This window comes from Schistocerca nitens, chromosome 9 (genome assembly GCF_023898315.1).
Source record: "Schistocerca nitens isolate TAMUIC-IGC-003100 chromosome 9, iqSchNite1.1, whole genome shotgun sequence".
NCBI lineage: Eukaryota > Metazoa > Arthropoda > Insecta > Orthoptera > Acrididae > Schistocerca > Schistocerca nitens.
In genome coordinates this window covers 157,303,261-157,323,633 of record NC_064622.1, presented here as the reverse complement: position 1 = coordinate 157,323,633, position 20,373 = coordinate 157,303,261, and the positions used below count along the sequence as shown (strand labels likewise).

The 20,373-nt window shown below is 38.9% G+C and overlaps 1 protein-coding gene across 5 annotated transcripts in view; it reads right to left on the bottom strand.

Annotated features, from left to right (window-relative positions):
* The window catches only part of LOC126203834 (uncharacterized), an 83,309-nt gene that overhangs the window by 14,931 nt on the left and 48,005 nt on the right, over positions 1-20,373 (bottom strand). For all 5 annotated transcript variants that reach the window (XM_049938207.1, XM_049938203.1, XM_049938206.1 and 2 more), the window contains one exon: positions 13,616-13,698. In XM_049938207.1, coding sequence (XP_049794164.1) covers positions 13,616-13,698 — 83 coding nt within the window. The remainder of the gene's footprint in view (positions 1-13,615; positions 13,699-20,373) is intronic.

Sequence of the window (20,373 nt, the reverse complement as noted above, 5' to 3'; positions counted from 1 at the left end):
TCAATTTGCTAAAGGTAGCACATTACACCTCTGATCTGATGATTGCAGCATGAGGGAGAACACTGAACAGAATAACCCCATCAGTGTCTCAGAAGACTGTCATGACTTTACTGGCTGAGGGTGCTGTTTCAAACTTCTTCAAAGGAAAGGCATCACTCCATGGATTTCTATTTCCTTTCTGGTTCAAAGTTGTTTCATTACCTGTGATGATGTATGATAAAAAATTGTCATGATCAGCATTGTAATGAGCAAGCAATTAAGCACATATGGTCCTTTGTTGCTCTTTATGTTCTTATGTTAGGCGGCAAGGAACTTAGTGTTTACTCACACCTTTGACTACCCCAGCTGGTGGACAAGTGTGTCAGCACTACCAACAGGGATGTCCTGCTGTGCAGCAAGGTGTTTGATTTGCAGTCAACCAGCACACAGGACATAGGACAGGTATGTGTGATGATGATAGATACCTCACCCAATGACCACCGTGCTTTATTTCACTTCACTGTCAGGTCTCCGTAGACATTCTACAAGTGCCTATGAATATCTGCAATACTCTGGTTTTCCACCAAAATAACCTCAATGACAGCGTTCTGCTTGGAATGCACCTCTGTCATTGACACCATTTTCAAGGCTACATGTAGGGCTTCCACACATTGGAACTTCATGAAACTATAGAGGTTTAAGCAGGAATATTGCTCAATGTCCCATACCAAATTCCACATATTTTTAACTGAAATTGGCCAGGAGAAAAAGTGTTGCATTACTTATTGAATGCTCATAATACATGCTGAGCTTTGGAACAATGTTGTTCTTCAGAGTTGACTAATACAAAATATAGATTCACAGAAACATACACACCCTTGATCTGTCATTCAGCTTGACTGGAGATGAGAGACTGTGTTGCGTGTGAAAAACTCCTTACATCTCTTACTTGCAGCCTTGGTGGCACTGTGCAAAGTTCCACTCACAGACATTGCTAGTATTCAAACCCTGTATTTCACTTGAGACAAATTAGACAACTTACTGTTCTGCAGATTTACTCAGAAATGTTGACTGGTGGAGCCAATCTATTTCTCTGCCCTGCTTTAACATACAAGACAGTTTTTTTCACTTCTCCTAAATAAATAATTACTGCCCTGTAGCTATCTAACTACATTCAGCAAGATTCTGAGACATGACCACTGTACTGGAAAACATATACCACAAATAGTCGATACACTGCCTCCATCTGGTTTCTGGCAATTTATGCTGTGCTCTGTTGAGAAGACTCTTTCTATTAAAAACATGCACAGTCACTAAACTTTCACACTTGCTTCAAAATTCAAAAAGCGTTGGCACAATGGAATGCATTTTCTCTAAGTCTTGCAAGCTTTATGAAATGGAAAAATAGCTTTTATGATCACTGAGGACCACTCACTCCTGATGTGATATACTTAAACTATCAAAACATCACCTCCACTCCAAAAGACCCATGACTCACCTACTACAGCTGTGAGGGCTGTTGGCCAACTCAATTTTTCAAGCCACCCAACAAAAATGTTTCAATACTCAGACTTTTCAGCTAGTTGACAACAAGAGCAAAATACATGCAGTTTCATTGCCAGTTTCCTTCTCCCTCTGATATCAGTCCTCAGCAAACTGTTGCTTCCTTCCAGGTTTTCCAAAAGTTTGTTTCAACAGGTGCTTCAAAAATGCATCATAATGGGAAAGACATTACTGGAAACTGGCTCTGGTGTCCACAGTTGCCATGAATGACATGTTACAAGTACAAGTGGAGTGTGTAAGAGGAGAAAGGGGATGGGGATGGAGACGAGGATGAAATATGACACACTACTCTGTGGTAGCATATTATATGTGCATTCCATGTGTCATAATAGGGAGTTTATTCCTAACATTAAATTTGCTACCATTGACATATAGAATTTCTCTTTTTGGTGTGTTACTATCTTTCTAGTACATAAATCTGATGTAGCTAATGATAACACCTTTGCTCCTAGCTTATCAAACTTTGGAGGATTATGAAATTCTCTGTGTGTGAGCATAGCTTGTCAAACATGAATGGGCAGCAGTTTGGCTGATCCCTTGGCAACACTGGATGCAGTTGTCACATCTGTGTGCACAGCTTATTCACAGACTCATTGGTCAATGGATTCATCTTGTACACTGGTGAAGAACTCACCAGGAAGGCATACTGGTTGACCATACATAAGCTCTGATGTAGCTGCTTGGAGGTCTTCCTTCAGGGATGCATGTAGACCTAAGAGAATGATAGGTAGTGTCACTGTCCATTGTTACAAATCATGGCATCACAGTTATGCTTTGAGCTCTCGATGCATACTCTCAACTAAACCGTTTGTTGCTGTATGATATGCTGTGCTCCTGATTCACTTCATGCCAAGTAAGTAAGTTCTTTGAAGAGATATGATTCAAACTGTCTCCCTGGTCAATTGTGATCCACAGGGGTATACTGAAAAGGCTGATCCAACCATGGAAGAATGTGGTTGTGACAGTTTCAGCAGTTATATCAGTTATTGGGAGTACTTAAGGCCAGCATGTATAATGATCTGTAGCTGTGATACAGTGAGTGCATCCTTCCAATGGCGGAAGAGATTCTACAACATGATCAAATTGTAGATTCAGAAGGATGAAGCTTCCCAGCAGTGATCTGACAATCTCCTAACTTTGTTGCATTAATAGGCCATGCATTTTGTACAAACTGCTTACAGTCTCTGTGTATATATGGCCAGACAAGTACTCATTTCAGCATCTGTGTTGTGGTTCTAACCCCTGGGTGTGTCATGTTGTGCAGCAAGGTGATTGCCTTTTGTCAGGACTCAGCAGTCACGAATGGCTGTGGTCTGTTGTCAGCAATGTCACAATATAACTGGACACCTGACAGTGGTAGTGTGATGTGACAGAGTTGGATGCCTGATGGTTGTGTCAACAAATTAAGTAATTAATGATCTGATTGTTGCACTGCTGTGAGAGCTTCAAAGTGAATTACTTCAGAAATAGATTCTATGTCTGAGAGCCCATCAACTGGCACACTCAATTTGTCTTCAGCCAGTGTCCATCCATGCATTGTTGTATTGCAGCACTGATTGTGGAGGCAGATGCATCAACCACCAGTGCAAGTTGTGCCTACAGTACTGGGTGCACCAACAGTGCTGCTTCAGTGGTGGGAGTCTTCAAATCAGACATTGCCATATCAACTTCTGGATTCCATTGAAGTTTATCCTTAGGTCTTGGTCTGACTTGTACGAATTTGTCCAGTAGCGCAGCTAGGAGTGCATAATGATAATAATAGTTCATGACACCACAGAAGTGTTGTAGTTCCTTGATTGTTTTAGGTCATGGAAAAACATGTATTATGTCTACCTTCTCTTTTGATGGCCAAATTCCTTGAGGATTAATGGTATATCCAAGAAATTGAACATCTGCCCCAAAGACGCATTTTGACGGATTAATAATGAGGCCATGGTCATGTAGATGGGTAAAGAGTTGTCATAGATGTGACAGATGCTCTGCTTCTGACCGTGACATGATCAAAACATCATCTATATATACATAGCAAAAATCAAGTCATGTATAACCTCATCTGTAAATCTTTGTTACATTTGAGTAGCATTAGACAGCCTGAAAGGTGTGCAAGTGAAGTTAAACAATACAAAAAGTATGCACACAGCTATCCTAGGAATGCTGTCTGGTGCTGCAGATATCTGGTAAAAGCTCTAAAAATTTCCAGCATAGAAAATATGCTCTTACCGTAGACGTTGGACTTGAAATCCTGTATGGTATAAGATACCAGTCTGGAATTGTTCTTGCATTTAGCTGTCAATAGTCTCCACAAGGACACTATCCACTGTTCTCTTTTGGTATCATATGGAGCAGAGATGTCAAACTACTACTTGATGGACAGCAGATTCCCTGTGCGAGCATCGATGCAAACTCCTGTTTAATCACTTTCAGTTTCTATGGCATTAAACAAAGTGGTCAAGCATGAAGAGGTGGTGCAGGCGTGGTCAAGTATAGTGGACTGTGGAATGCTTCACAGGAGCTGACATGGGAGCTTGAAACCTGATCTCAGGGAACTGTTTCAAAAGTTTGATAATCAGAAAATCTTGTTTCACTCAAATGCCAGCATCTTCCACATCATGAACTAGTACACTGCTAGATAAGTTAGTGCTAGTGTCCAGTGGCATTGACGCTGAAGGTCAAGCTCAAGTCCATAAAATGACAGAAAAATCTACTCCCAGTATAGTATGTGTAATGCCTGCCATTACAGCCATTGGCTGCAAAGAAGTGGTAACTACCATACTTACAAGATGGCAAATGGGTGAATGGATAGACTGTTACATCTGCACCCATACCTACTAAGATCTATAGTTTTGTACCCAGGTCTGTGATAAACAATCGATGGCTGCCATTCAGAGTGTCAGTGGCTGTCATCACTAAACTCCTGTTGTGTTTACCTGCTTGCAAGGTGGGCTATACTTCAATGACTTGGATCCAAATTGGTAGTGGTACTTTCATAGCTGTACATGAATAGCTGCATTTTCCGGGTGAGTGATAGCGATGGGATTGGCAACTGTTGTCCTGCGCTCACAATGCAGTGACTTGTGTGGTGAGTTTGATGATCTGAGCTTGTAGCACAGCAAAATTGCTGTCTGTCAGCAGTTGTGGGCTAACTGCTGCAACACACACAGATGGATACATTTCAGATATTCTATTGGCAGTTTGTACTAGCTCATCTAGATTGCTGGTGCACACAGCTAAAATCTTTTGAGCGTCAGGTGGTACCCATGTAGCCAAATGCTCTGCAAAATTTTGTCACTTACTGCATTGCTTGCCAATGTATGTAATTGGTGCAGCAGCTACGATGATGTGCAGTCACCCAGTCTCTGGTACGAAGTAATTTTTTCAGTCTCTTCACCTCAGACTGTGAAAGTCAAATGATTAAGGTGTCCTTAATTGCTCAATATTGGTCCACATTTGGCAGTGATAACAGAACACCCTACACTTCCAGTGCCATTTCTTCACTGAGTGCTGTCACAGCATACACAGGTGTACCACAGGGCTCAATCGTTGGACCCTTTCTCTTTCTTATATGTATTAATGACATAGCACAACCCATTAACTCCCATATTGTAAGCTATACAGATGACATGTCAATCTTATTCTATGGAAGTGAATCTAATGAGCTAGAATCTCTTGCTACTAGGGTTGTAACAGAAGTAACAAAATACTTCAATGATCAGTGACTCAAGATGAATGTCACCAAATCTCAACTACTGACATTTAAAACAGGGAGTTCTCACCACAACAATATGAATAGAGTGTGTAATATCTCTGCAACAGAAAATGGCAACTGTAATTTCCTTGGTGTGTATGTTGATGAAAATTTGTGGTGGACATACCACATTAATTTTGTATGCAGAAAAGTCAGTAGTGCCATATATTTCCTCAGCCAGCTCGCAAAGATAGTACCTAGCCAAGCACTGAAATTAGTATATTATAGAACACTTTACCTCTTTCTCAATTATGTAATTGAACTATGGGGCTGTGCAGCTGATGTACATTTAAAAAGAATACTACTACTACAGAAAAGAGCAATAACACATATACATGGGATGGGACATAGAGATTCATGTCATGAAGTGTTTGTGCAGCACAAATATCTGTCAATATATTCTCTGTACATCTTCAACATAGCTGTATTTTTTATAAGTCAATGAACAGAAGCTATCAAGGGCAGTGACGTACATGATCACAACACTAGAACAAAGTGTAACAATTTCCGTAACAGAACAACATTAAAAATGACTGATAGAAGTCCATATATCAGTGGTTTGATCTGGTATAACAAGCTACCAAATGCTCTAAAACGTACATGGGAAATGTTTTTAAAACAAAATTAAAATATTTTCTAATAGAAAAATGTTTATATTCTTTCATCGAATTTTAAGATAGTGATTGTAACAGCTGTAATGTGATAAATATAAAAAATAGACATAAGAAGCAACAGCTACAAAATATAGTGTATTTTATAAGTGTAAATATAACCATAGTATTAAATCTGATGTTTGCAAAAGCCATCATTACGATGGCTCCATGCAAAGAAAGTGTAAATAAATAAGTATATTTTGTGTTTGCCACAGTGAATCATGACAGGAAAATTGGCTTTCTAACTGTGCAAAGCATAGCATTTTTAATGCCTGTGACCGTCATGTATCATGTCAGGGTCGCCAACTGCTTCAGGTTAATAAAAGTCACTTTGTTAACCTTAAAATAACCCATAACACAAAATGACATTAAAAGGACAAAGCAAACAAAACATCAGGACAATATCGCAGAAAAAAACAAAGAGTAAACATACATCACATGTTGAGACAGAAATGGTCTTGCATGGAACCATCACTTGCGTGATACATACACACTCTACACTAGCTTGAGTACACTTCACAAGTTTTCAAAAATAGGAATCACACAGCCAACTGGTTGCAAATAACTGTTTGGTACACTGAGATAGGTTTTCACACCTCTAAGGATATCTTCATCAGAACAAAATTTTGAGATACACTATGAAATAATACATAGGAAATTAATTATGACAAAAAATATTAAACAAGATGACAATTGTCATGATTAGTTACATAAAATTGCATTGCAAGAAGGCAGTGATCAGATTTTCAAGCAGATATGCTCATATTCCTAGGCAGGAACAACAACAGACTGATTGGCCCAGAGGCTTACATTGGTGCCATGAAAACAACACAAGTTGTGCCGCCTATTGGACGTGACCAGCAACAAGTGCCCATTTGAAACATTATTACATAAATAACTGAAAAAACAACAGTTAATTATAAAAATAAAATACAAAGGAAGAGAGCTTAAGATATTTTTGAAAATACACAGTAGTCAAGCAGATGAAGAGCCATCTATCTGGCTTTACAGAAATTACTATTATGTAAAGGACAGAATAACATAGAAAATTTTGTGCAAACATCTATAAAATCCAAAAAATATATGCATGAAAGTAACTTTAGTAGCGTACATCTATGAGATTCAAAGAAAATAATGTTTTGGAAATAGAGGCAGGAAAATATAGTAAAAAATAAAGGAATCAAAATTCTGTGAGTTGTGAATGAAAATTGTAGAAAAAATTTTTGGTGCATAACTGTAACAGTTCATTGAGGATGAGGCCATCATTCTCAGAAAGAACTTCCAGTTTGTCCTATATAAGGAACAGGACACGTATCACACATGGTTCTAAAAACACCTGAATGGTGTACAGGAGCAGCTGTGGACTTAAGATTCAAAGTAAGATTTTTTTGCAAGTTATTGTTAGTGGAAAAGCTAATTTTGCATCCATATCTTTTAATCAGAAGACAACGAATTTTATAATAAATAAAGTCTAGAGATGAAATCAAGAAACCATTTTTCTAGTTGTTAGTATCAGAAACAGCACTGGTGCCTAAAGTGGTCACTTAAGAGTCAGTTTTAACTTTGAAGGTCTTGTCAGCTCTCAATAGATAACAGCCATTATTAACTACAATAGTTTTTATTATATTCATCTCTCTGCTGAGCTTGTCAGGTGATAAAGGTACAATTACTACATGATGAATGGCTGAATGGAAAAATGCTTTCTTATGCGAATGAGGGTGCACTGAACTATAGAGCACAGTTTGATCTGTATTAGTGGTTTTTCAAAAAAATACTGATAGAAAGTCTGTCATTGTCAATAACAATACTGAGGTCCAAGTAATTAAGCTGATGATTGTTATTTTCTAATTCACATTAAAACTGATTTTTCGTGAATACCATCAAAAATTTCAAACAAATGTTGAATTCCTTCCTGGCAACCACTGTATGTGATCAAAATGTTGTTTACATACCAAGAATATGATAAAATACTCAGATCAGCAGTTGAAAAACTGCTAAAGAATTTCTCTTCCAGCAGATTGATGAAAATATCAGTGAAGATGCCTGGCAATGTGTTACCCATTGCTAGGCCATCAGGCTGATGGTACAGTTTGCTATTGAAGTTCAACTATATTGTTTTCACTTGAATACATATATGCTATTTGCAAAACTTTTTTTTTTTTTTTTTTTTTTTTTTGCACAAATCATCAAAGAGTTTTATTTCTGTGTTTCATTCATTTCTGCATTAAAATTAGCATCTAGAAGAAGTACAGATTCCTTTTCGTCATAGGAAATTACTTGTAAATACCTCTATTACTCTCAAATTGCAGTGGGTTGTTGACAATAAATTTAATCGATGAATATATGTATTGTGAGGTTGTGGCTAAATAATCCCAGCTGCTTTAATGAATAGCTGCAAGCTGTATGTTTGTAGACCTACAAATAATTCTAATTATTTTCTCCATGTAATGAATAAATTTTGGCTGAATGAGTGTGCTCCCTGCCACCGTTGGATAAGCAGCTGCAGCAGTAAGTTGTATACTCTTAGCTCACTTATTTGTTACATAGTTTAATTCTTAATTTCTTTGCGTGTTTTTGGTATTTGCAGTGTTTAATTCATAAATTTCGGGCGTAATATAGTATTTGAGAGTTTTAGCATCGCGTTTTAGTACCTGAATAGTGTAAATTAGCATAATCATCTGTCTTCTGTTTTTGTTTTGAACGGCCAGTGTCTGTTGGTCACAGCCAGTGTGCTCCCTGCCGCTGTTGGATAAGCAGCTGCAGCAGCAAGTCGTATACTCTTAGCTCACTTATTTGTTACATAGTTTAATTCTTAATTTCTTTGCATGTTTTTGGTATTTGCATTGTTTAATTCATAAATTTCGGGCGTATTATAGTATTTGAGAGTTGTAGCATCGCATTTTAGTACCTGAATAGTGTAAAATCGCGTAGTCTCCTTCCGCTGCTGAGCAGTGTGTCAGCAGTGCGCAAGTAGCAGCATTACTGCATTTACTAGGCAATCTTGTATTTAAATTTTGTGTCGAATTGTTTGTGCTCTCTGTAGATTACTTCAGACGTTCTTTGCACAACAGTTTTTAGCATGGATAGGCACTGCACTGCTGTGTTTGGACGCAGGCTGAGTTGGCATCCCTTCACTCCCAGCTTCAGGCAGTGTTGGCTTTGGTCACACAGCTTGAGGCTGTTGCCAATGGGCATCACTGTGGGGATCCGGATGGGGATTTGTCGGGGACGGCCAGCTCGTCCCACGCATCCCCCGATCGGACTACAACTGTGTCTGCCCGGGATACTGCCCACATTGAGGATGATCCCTCACCTGTGGTAAAGTGGGAGGTCGTCTCGAGGTGTGGCAGGGGGTGAAAGACATTCCGGAGGGCTGAACGGAAGGCCTCTCCAGTTTGTCTGACGAACCGGTTTCAGGCTCTGTCTCAGGCTGATACTGATCTTCAGCCAGACATGGCTGCTTGTCCTGTTCCAGAGGTTGCCCCTCAGTCTGCAAGATCCGGGCGGTCGCAAAGGGTGGGCTTACTGGTAGTTGGGAGCTCCAACGTCAGGTGCGTAATGGGGACCCTTAGGGATATGGCAGCAAGAGAGGGGAAGAAAACCAATGTGCACTCCGTGTGCATACCGGGGGGAGTCATTCCAGATGTGGAAATAGTCCTTCCGGATGCCATGAAGGGTATAGGGTGCACCCATCTGCAGGTGGTCGCTCATGTCAGCATCAATGATGTGTGTCGCTATGGATGGGAGGAAATCCTCTCTGGCTTCCGGCAGCTATCTGATTTGGTGAAGACTGCCAGTCTTGCTAGCGGGATGAAAGCAGAGCTCACCATCTGCAGCATCGTCGAGAGGGCTGACTGCGGACCTTTGGTACAGAGCCAAGTGGAGGGTCTGAATCAGAGGCTGAGATGGTTCTGCGACCGTGTGGGCTGCAGATTCCTCGACTTGCGCCATAGGGTGGTGGTGTTTCGGGTTCCGCTGGATAGGTCAGGAGTCCACTACATGCAGCAAGTGGCTACATGGCTAGCAGGGGTTGTGTGACGTGGACTGGGCGGTTTTTTATGTTAGATGGCCTCGGGCAAGTACAGAAAGGGCAACAGCCTCAAAGGGTGCGGGGCAAAGTCAGGACATGCGGGGGCCAAGCAGCAATCAGTATTGTAATTGTAAACTGTCGAAGCTGCACTGGTAAAGTACCAGAACTTTAAGCGCTGATAGAAAGCACCGGAGCTGAAATCGTTATGGGTACAGAAAGCTGGTTGAAGCCAGAGATAAATTTTGCTGAAATTTTTACAAAGGCACAGACGGTGTTTAGAAAGGATAGATTGCATGCAACCGGTGGTAGCGTGTTTGTCGCTGTTAGTAGTAGTTTATCCTATAGTGAAGTAGAAGTGGATAGTTCCTGTGAATTATTATGGGTGGAGGTTACACTCAACAACTGAGCTAGGTTAATAGTTGGCTCCTTTTACCGACCTCCCGACTCAGCAGCATTAGTGGCAGAACAACTGAGAGAAAATTTGGAATACATTTCACATAAATTTTCTCAGCATGTTATAGTCTTAGGTGGAGATTTCAATTTACCAGATATAGACTGGGACACTCAGATGTTTAGGACGGGTGGTAGGGACAGAGCATCAAGTGACATTATACTGAGTGCACTATCCGAAAATTACCTCGAGCAATTAAACAGAGAACCGACTCGTAGAGATAACATCTTGGACCTAATGATAACAAACAGACCCGAACTTTTTCACTCTGTAAGTGCAGAACAGGGAATCAGTGATCATAAGGCCGTTGCAGCATCCCTGAATATGAAAGTTAATAGGAATATAAAAAAAAGGGAGAAAGGTTTATCTGTTTTGCAAGAGTAATAGAAGGCAGATTTCAGACTACCTAACAGATCAAAATGAAAATTTCTGTTCCGACACTGACAATGTTGAGTGTTTATGGAAAAAGTTCAAGGCAATCGTAAAATGCGTTTTAGACTGGTACATGCCGAGTAAAACTGTGAGGGATGGGAAAAACCCACCGTGGTTCAACAACAAAGTTAGGAAACTACTGTGAAAGCAAAGAGAGCTTCACTCCAAGTGTAAATGCAGCCAAAATCTCACAGACAAACAGAAGCTAAACAATGTCAAAGTTAGCACAAGGAGGGCTATGCGTGAAGCATTCAGTGAATTCGAAAGTAAAATTCTATGTACCGACTTGACAGAAAATCCTAGGAAGTTCTGATCTTACATTAAATCAGTAAGTGGCTCGAAACAGCATATCCAGACACTCCGGGATGATGATGGCATTGAAACAGAGGATGACACGCGTAAAGCTGAAATACTAAACACCTTTTTCGAAAGCTGTTTCATAGAGGAAGACCGCACTGCAGTTTGTTCTCTAAATCCATGCACAAACGAAGAAATGGCTGACATCGAAATAAGTCTCCAAGGAATAGAAAACTGGAATCACTCAACAGAGGAAAGTCCACTGGACCTGATGGGATGCCAATTCAATTCTACACAGAGTATGCGAAAGAACTTGGAACCCTTCTAACAGCTGTGTACCGCAAGTCTCTAGAGGAACGGAAGGTTCCAAATGATTGGGAAAGAGCACAGGTAGTCCCAGTCTTCAAGAAGGGTAGTCGAGCAGATGCGCAAAACTATAGACCTATATCTCTGACATCGATCTGTTGTAGAATTTTAGAACATGCTTTTTGCTCACGTATCATGTTGTTTTTGGAAATCCAGAATCTACTCTGTAGGAATCAACATGGATTCCGGAAACAGCAATCGTGTGAGACCCAACTCGCTTTATTTGTTCATGAGACCCAGAAAATATTAGATACAGGCTCCCAGGTAGATGCTATTTTCCTTGACTTCCCGTTTGATACAATTCCGCACTGTCGCCTGATAAGCAAAGTAAGGGCCTACAGAATATCAGACCAGTTGTGTGGCTGGATTGAAGAGTTTTTAGCAAACAGAACATAGCATGTTGTTATCAATGGAGAGGCGTCTACAGACGCTAAAGTAACCTCTGGTGTGCCACAGGGGAGTGTTATGGGACGATTGATTTTCACAATATATATAAACGACCTAGTAGATAGTGTCGGAAGATCCATGCGGCTTTTCGCGGATGATGCTGTAGTATACAGAGAAGTTGCAGCATTAGAAAATTGTAGCAAAATGCAGGAATATCTGCAGCGGATAGGCACTTGGTGGAGGGAGTGGCAACTGACCCCTAACATAGACAAATATAATGTATTGCGAATACATAGAAAGAAGGATACTTTATTGTATGATTATATGATAGTGGAACAAACACCGGTAATAGTTACTTCTGTAAAACATCTGGGAGTATGCGTGCATAACGATTTGAAGTGGAATGATCATATAAAATTAATTGTTGGTAAGGCGGGTGCCAGGTTGAGATTCATTGGGAGATTCCTTAGAAAATGTAGTCTATCAACAAAGGAGGAGGCTTACAAAACACTTGTTCGACCTATGCTTGAGTATTGCTCATCAGTGTGGGATCCATACCAGATCGGGTTGACGGAGGAGATAGAAAAGATCCAAAGAAGAGCGGAGCGTTTCGTCACAGGGTTATTTGGTAACCATGATAGCATTACGGAGATGTTTAGCAAACTCAAGTGGCAGACTCTGCAAGAGAGCCGCTGTGCATCGCGGTGTAGCTTGCTCACCAGGTTTTGAGAGGGTGTGTTTCTGGATGAGGTATTGAATATATTGCTCCTCCCTACTTATACCTCCCGAGCAGATCGTTCTTCCCGCGAACCATACGCGACTGGAACAGAAAAGGGAGGTAATGACAGTGGCATGTAAAGTGCCCTCCGCCACACACCGTTGGGTGGCTTGGGGACTATAAATGTAGATGTAGATTATTCCAGAATATTATCACATGGAAAGTTAGTGAATGAAAACATGCTACTGATTTCTTTACCTCCAAAGCTCACAATTATCCTTATGGAAAAAGTAGATGAACATAAACATTTTGATCTGTATACTATGTGGAGTTTCTAGTTAAGATTTCCATCATTATGGTAACCTAAAAGCTTAGAACTTTCTGCCTAGTATATTATGTTTTGTTGGTATACTTCATTGATAGGAAGTGAAGTATTTTTCACATGCAAAATTGGATTTACTGTATTTATTTGAACATTAAAGGTATACCATTTGTGTGAAACCAGTTAATAGCTTCAACAACAATATCATTTACCATTTTTCTTATGATGCCTCTTTTCTTAGTTAGCAATAATTTTTGTTTTGTCAGGAAAAATAATAATCTTCTCTTTCACATTTATAATAAATATACATGGGCATAGTGAAGTTTCAAATCATGAGGCATGGTTTGATGGCTCAAATGGTAAGAACATTGCTTAAAAACTGTATAGTCCTTGACTGAGTGCTATTCCAGTGCACAGCTTTAATTTATAAGTAATGTTTGTGTTTATTAATGTTCTTCTTGATTTACACTTAAGCCTGCATTAGTTTGAATTAATAAATCAATAACACCCTATAGCTGGACTGGAGATTCATGTCTATTCAACATAGTGCATGAGCATAGTTTCCCTGTGAGCACATTATATTTTGGTAACTACTAATGCTGCCACATTAAAAGTCATATGTTTCATTAAGCAAAATTGTTAGGAATATAATTACAGTTATTTTGGACTAACCAGCTCAGTAATCTTCATAAAAAAATGCACCCTTGTACAAAGTGCTGTTTTGTTGCCTCTTGTTCTTAAATCACTTTCTTCATCTGAAAAAAAGCAACAAATGGCATAATAAGCTAACTTTACACTGCTGTATTAATTAACATTTTAAATATGGTAAGTACAATTATAGCAGAATTTGAATGATTTAGGAATAAAGGAGACAACTCACTGAATAATAGAAGCATTGAGTCATTGTCAGGCACACAAAAAAGAATTAAAACTTCACTAGCTTTTGGATAAATGCTTTAACAAACTAGGTCACACACTTGTGCAGCTACATTGTGGCAGCTGAATATGCAGTGACAGAACTCCAGTTCAGTAGGTAGACTGGGGTGAGGTTTTGTGTCAAATAAATCCGAATTTCAACTGTGACCTGCACCAGTATGATACAAGGCAAAAGTTCAGATACCATGTAAATAGCCACATAACAGCTTTATATGAAAAAATGCACTTCATGCTGGGCTGAAGCTAGCCACTGCCCTACCAAAAAGTCTCACAACCCTTCCTACTAACAAATTAAAAGATCAGCTAAAAAGAATTCTAATTGAAAACCCTTTTTATTCCCTAGACGAGTATTATATCTGTATGAAAAGTGCTTCATAAGTATGTGAAGCTCATAGTTTTAAGTAACCTGCAACTAATATAATGTTGATAAAAACAATATTTGTAATATCGTGATTGTATACTACCAAATGTAAAATCTATCAAAATGTAAAATTTATTAATACAAACAAATCTTTAGTTTGTAATTTATAAACTGATGTATTCAGAAGAATAATCTGTATGATGTCCTGAAACCGTATTATTTCTAGGGATTGTATTTGATTATTCGATGTTGAATAAATATTATTATTATTATTATTTCTTTCCTTTCTCAGGCCTTAGGTCTGGTTCGAAATAAAACTGACGCGGACCTTGATCAAGCGTGACTTCCTTTTAACTGTACGGTATATGTTACATTGCGTTTAGGAACTTTCGAGTAATTGAACATGTATCAATAATTACGGATTTCTGTAGTTGTATATATATGTTTGGATGTAGCTGTATTGCGTTGATGTACTGGTGGATATTGTGTGGTATGACTCCTGTAGTTGATAGTATAATTGGTATAATGTCAACTTTATCCTGATGCCACATGTCCTTGACTTCCTCAGCCAGTTGGATGTATTTTTCAATTTTTTCTCCTGTTTTCTTTTGTATATTTGTTGTATTGGGTTTAGATATTTTGATTAGTTGTGTTAATTTCTTCTTTTTATTGGTGAGTATGATGTCAGGTTTGTTATGTGGTGTTGTATTATCTGTTATAATAGTTCTGTTCCAGTATAATTTGTATTCATCATTCTCCTGTACATTTTGTGGTGCATACTTGTATGTGGGAACGTGTTGTTTTATAAGTTTATGTTGTAAGGCAAGCTGTTGATGAATTATTTTTGCAACATTGTCATGTCTTCTGGGGTATTCTGTATTTGCTAGTATTGTACATCCGCTTGTGGTGTGATCTACTGTTTCTATTTGTTGTTTGCAAAGTCTGCATTTATCTGTTGTGGTATTGGGATCTTTAATAATATGCTTGCTGTAATACCTGGTGTTTATTTTTTGATCCTGTATTGCAATCATGAATCCTTCCGTCTCACTGTATATATTGCCTTTTCTTAGCCATGTGTTGGATGCGTCTTGATCGATGTGTGGTTATGAAATTGCAGTGGTGTAGCAGATGTATTTATATGAGTGATTCCTTTGTGTATTTTGCTGATTTCTGCTCGTTCTATAAAGAATTTTCTTAAATTGTCTACCTGTCCATAATGTAGGTTTTTTATGTCGATAAATCCCCTTCCTCCTTCCTTTCTGCTTAATGTGAATCTTTCTGTTGCTGAATGTATGTGATGTATTCTATATTTGTGGCATTGTGATCGTGTAAGTGTATTGAGTGCTTCTAGGTCTGTGTTACTCCATTTCACTACTCCAAATGAGTAGGTCAATATTGGTATAGCATAGGTATTTATAGCTTTTGTCTTGTTTCTTGCTGTCAATTCTGTTTTCAGTATTTTTGTTAGTCTTTGTCTATATTTTTCTTTTAGTTCTTCTTTAATATTTGTATTATCTATTCCTATATTTTGTCTGTATCCTAGATATTTATAGGCATCTGTTTTTTCCATCGCTTCTATGCAGTCACTGTGGTTATCCAATATGTAATCTTCTTGTTTAGTGTGTTTTCCCTTGACTATGCTATTTTTCTTACATTTGTCTGTTCCAAAAGCCATATTTATATCATTGCTGAATACTTCTGTTATCTTTAGTAATTGGTTGAGTTGTTGATTTGTTGCTGCCAGTAGTTTTAGATCATCCATGTATAGCAAATGTGTGATTTTGTGTGGGTATGTTCCAGTGATATTGTATCCATAATTTGTATTATTTAGCATGTTGGATAGTGGGTTCAGAGCAAGGCAGAACCAGAAAGGACTTAATGAATCTCCTTGGTATATTCCACGCTTAATCTGTATTGGCTGTGATGTGATATTATCTGAATTTGTTTGGATATTAAGTGTGGTTTTCCAATTTTTCATTACTATGTTTAGGAACTGTATCAATTTAGGATCTACTTTGTATATTTCCAATATTTGTAGTAACCATGAGTGGGGTACACTATCAAAAGCTTTTTGGTAATCCATGTATGCATAGTGTAGCGACCTTTGTTTAGTTTTAGCTTGATATGTCACCTCTGCATCTATTATCAGTTGCTCTTTACATCCTTGTGCTCCTTTGCAACAGCCTTTTTGTTCTTCATTTATAATTTTGTTCTGTGTTGTATGTGTCATTAATTTCTGTGTAATGACTGAAGTTAATATTTTGTATTTTGTTGGTAGGCATGTTATGGGGTGATATTTAGCTGGGTTTGGTGTGTCTGCTTGATCTTTAGGTTTCAGATAAGTTATTCCATGTGTAAGTGTATCAGGGAATGTGTATGGGTCTGCAATGTAACTGTTAAATAATTTAGTTAGATGTGAATGTGTTGAGGTGAACTTCTTTAGCCAGAAATTTGCTATTTTATCTTTTCCAGGGGCATTCCAATTGTGAGTAGAATTAATAGCTTGGGTGACTTCATGTTGCAAAATTATCACTTCTGGCATTTGTGGTATCATCTTGTATGTGTCTGTTTCTGCTTGTATCCACAGTGCATGCCTGTTATGTTGTACCGGGTTTGACCATATGTTGCTCCAGAAGTGTTCCATGTCTGTTATATTTGGTGGATTGTCTATTTTAATGTGTGTCTTATCTATTGTCTGGTAAAATTTCTTTTGGTTTGCGTTGAATGTTTGGTTTTGTTTCCTTCTATTTTCACTTTTTTGTATCTCCTAAGTCGTTTGGCCAATGCTTGTAATTTCTGCTTCTTCTCATCTAATTGCTCTATCGCTTCTTCTTGTGAGATTTTACCTAACCTTTTTTGTTTTTTTCTGACATTTCATTTCTTATAAATTGTGTTAGCTGTCCGATGTCCTTTCTCAGTTTTTCTATTCTGATCTGTAGCCTGTGTTGCCATGCTGGTTTTGTGAGTTTCTTCTGTGTGTTGGTTGGTTCTGATCTCTGCCTAGTGTGTATATTTAGTGTAGTGAGTGCTCCTATATAAACCAGTAGTTGTAACTCTTCCATAGTTGTATATTCATTTATTTTGTTGTGTATGATTGTGTTGATAGTTTTTATTGTTGTTTCGACTTGTGGGTTACTTGGCAGTCTATGCAAGAATGGTCTAATGTCTGTATTTGTGTCTTTGTATTCTATATATGTCAGCTGAAATTTTTCTTCTATATCTAACATGTGTGTCACTTCGTGTTCTATTTTTGCTTGTTCTGGTGGCTGTCGCAAGATTTCGTTTTCCTCTGATTGTTTCATTGATGCGTGTTGTTCTTTGTTTGTTTGCTCTGGGATGTTTGAGTCCATTACTCTATTTTCTTCTTCTTCTGTTTGCACATTATTTTGTTCCAGTATTTGTTGTACTTGTTGTTTGATGTTTTCTAATTCTGACTGGGGTATCATGTTATTTTTTATTATTACACGGATCTGATCAGCTAGTCGTTGTTCTGTTAAAAATTTTAATTCTGGGTATCTGGTAATAAATGTTGTGTATACTTGTGATCTGTATCCAGTTGTGTTGGTTCCTAGGTTTGTTGCTTGGTAATAATAGAACATGAGGTGTCGATTAACTTCATCTGACCACCTCATCCTCTGCCTTTGTTTTCCTTCTAGGGTGGTTGTAGGAAGCATATCCTGCAAAACACCTCTATTTGGATTTAAATCATTTTCCAGTTGGCTAGCAGTGTCGTTACCATTGTGGGCGGGCATAGGGTTCAAGCGTCGTCCCCGACGATGACGGCGCTTGTCCGAGGCTTCTTTAGTTCTGTCCTGAACCAACTCATCACACTAAAAGGGGGGTTAGCCCTATTAGTGGTTTGTTCTTTTCGTCGCCTTTTACGACTGGCAGAACATACCGGAGGCCTATTCTTTTATTTTTATTATTTTATTCTTTTATTATTATTATTATTATTATTATTATTAGAGCAAGGAAAGAGGTGGTAAGCAGGAGAAGGGGTTGGGGAAGTGTGGCTCATAGTTCAGAGGGAGGCAATAGATGTTCAGGATAGGAATGTAGGAGGGAGAGGCTGTACACATATGAGATAGGAATGCAACACATGGGCACCAGAACCACTGAGTTCATGTGACACATGATGATGGTGGAGGAGTGGATTGGGAGGGCATGACAGGATAGACGAAGGAGCTACTGTAAGTTAGATGGTGTGGAAGCAATGGCTTTGTCGAGATTGAGACCATGACAATTATGGCAATATAGGATGTGTTGCAAGGATAATGTGCATGTATATATAAGGTGTAAAACTTTGCTTCCGCCGTTTGCCAATAGGTGGCGACAACGGTATGTAGCAGTCGAAAGAAACAGATCGCAGACATCAGGTAGTTAGCTTGGACCTCCAATAACCTCATTCAAACATTAGTCAATTTGTGTCTGCATCATAAAGTTGTTCTTGATTGAAAATGTCAGTTTATGACATTCTCATCATTTGTGGGAGGTGTTACTGTTTTGTTTCAGTATGAAGAAAACAGCAGCTGAGTCTAATCAAATGCTCTCAAGTACATATGGTAAGGATGCTATTAGTGAAAGAACATGTCATGAGTGGCTTCAACACTTCAAGAACAATGATTTTAATGTCATAGACTGGCATAGTGGTGGAAGAGAGAATGTTTTTGAAGATGCAGAATTAGACACATTTCTGAGTGAAGACTCACATCAAACTCAAGAATAATTTGCACGATTAGTGGGAGTGACACAGCAAGTCATTTCAAAACGTCTCAAGGCTATGGGCATGATTCAGAAAGCAGGAACATGGGTCCCGTGTGAGCTGAAACCAAGAGACATTGAACAACATTTGTGTGTTTGTGAACAGTTGCTTCAGAGGCAAAAACGGAAGGGATTTTTGCATTGCATTGTGACCGGGGATGGAAGACGGGTTCATTATGATAACCCTAAATCCAAAAAATCATGGGGATATCCCACCCATGCTTTCACATTGATGGCCATACTGAGTATTCATGACTCCAAGATCTTGCTCTGTATTTTGTGGGACCAGCTCAGCATCATGTACTGTGACATGTTAAAACCAAGTGAAACAATCACACAGGCTCGTTATAAAATGCAACTAATGCATTTAAGCAGAGCATTAAAAGATAAATGGCCACAATACAGCAAGAGGCACGACAAAGTGATTTTGCAACACAACAACGCTCAAACCCACATTGTAAAAGTGATAAAAACGTACTTAGAATCGTTAAAATGGGAAGTCCTAACCCACCTGCCGTATTCTCCAGACATTGCTCCCTCTGACTATCACCTATTTAGATCAATGGCACATGGCCTGGCAGACCAGCTCTTCTGATCTCATGAAGAAATCACAAATTGGATCGATTCGTAGATCACTTCAAAAGATGAACAATTTTTTCAACACAGGATTTGTACACTGCCTGAAAGATGGGAGAAAGTAGTGGCCAGCGATGGAAAATACTTTGTATGATACATGTGTAACCAATTTGTTTCATTAAAACCTCAAATGTTGGGGAAAAAATGGTGGAAACAAAGTTGTACACCTTGTAGTTGATAAAAGTGGATGTTTTGGGAAGGACCCAAGTGGCACAGGTAGTGCAGCAGCCATTGAACTGAAACATGTTGTGCTCTGCAGTATATTCTTGTAATGGTTGGTTCTTGACCACAGTTTGACAATGGTCATTCACTATGATAGACAGCTGGTTGGTTGTCACGCACACGTTAAATGCTGTGCAGAAATTGCATCAGAGCTGGTGTACAACATAGCTGCTTTTATGTGTGGCTCAATCTCAGGTGGTATGGGATAAGCCTGTGACATGACTAGGCTAGGATGTGCTGGGTGGTTGAATCAGACATATCTTGCACCTGGGACTTCCACAGGAATGTGACCCATGTGGTAAAGGGTTGGGAGTCAGGGTGTCATAGGAATGGACCAAGATGTTGAGTAGGTTGAGTGGGTGGCTGAATACCACTTTTAGAAGGGTTTGGAGGGATTGTGGGTAGAATGTCCCTCCTTTCTGGGCACAACAATGGATAGTCAAAGCCCTAATAAAGGACATGGTTTAGTTGCTCCAGCCCAGGATGATGACGGTTGAAGAGGGGGTAGCTTCTT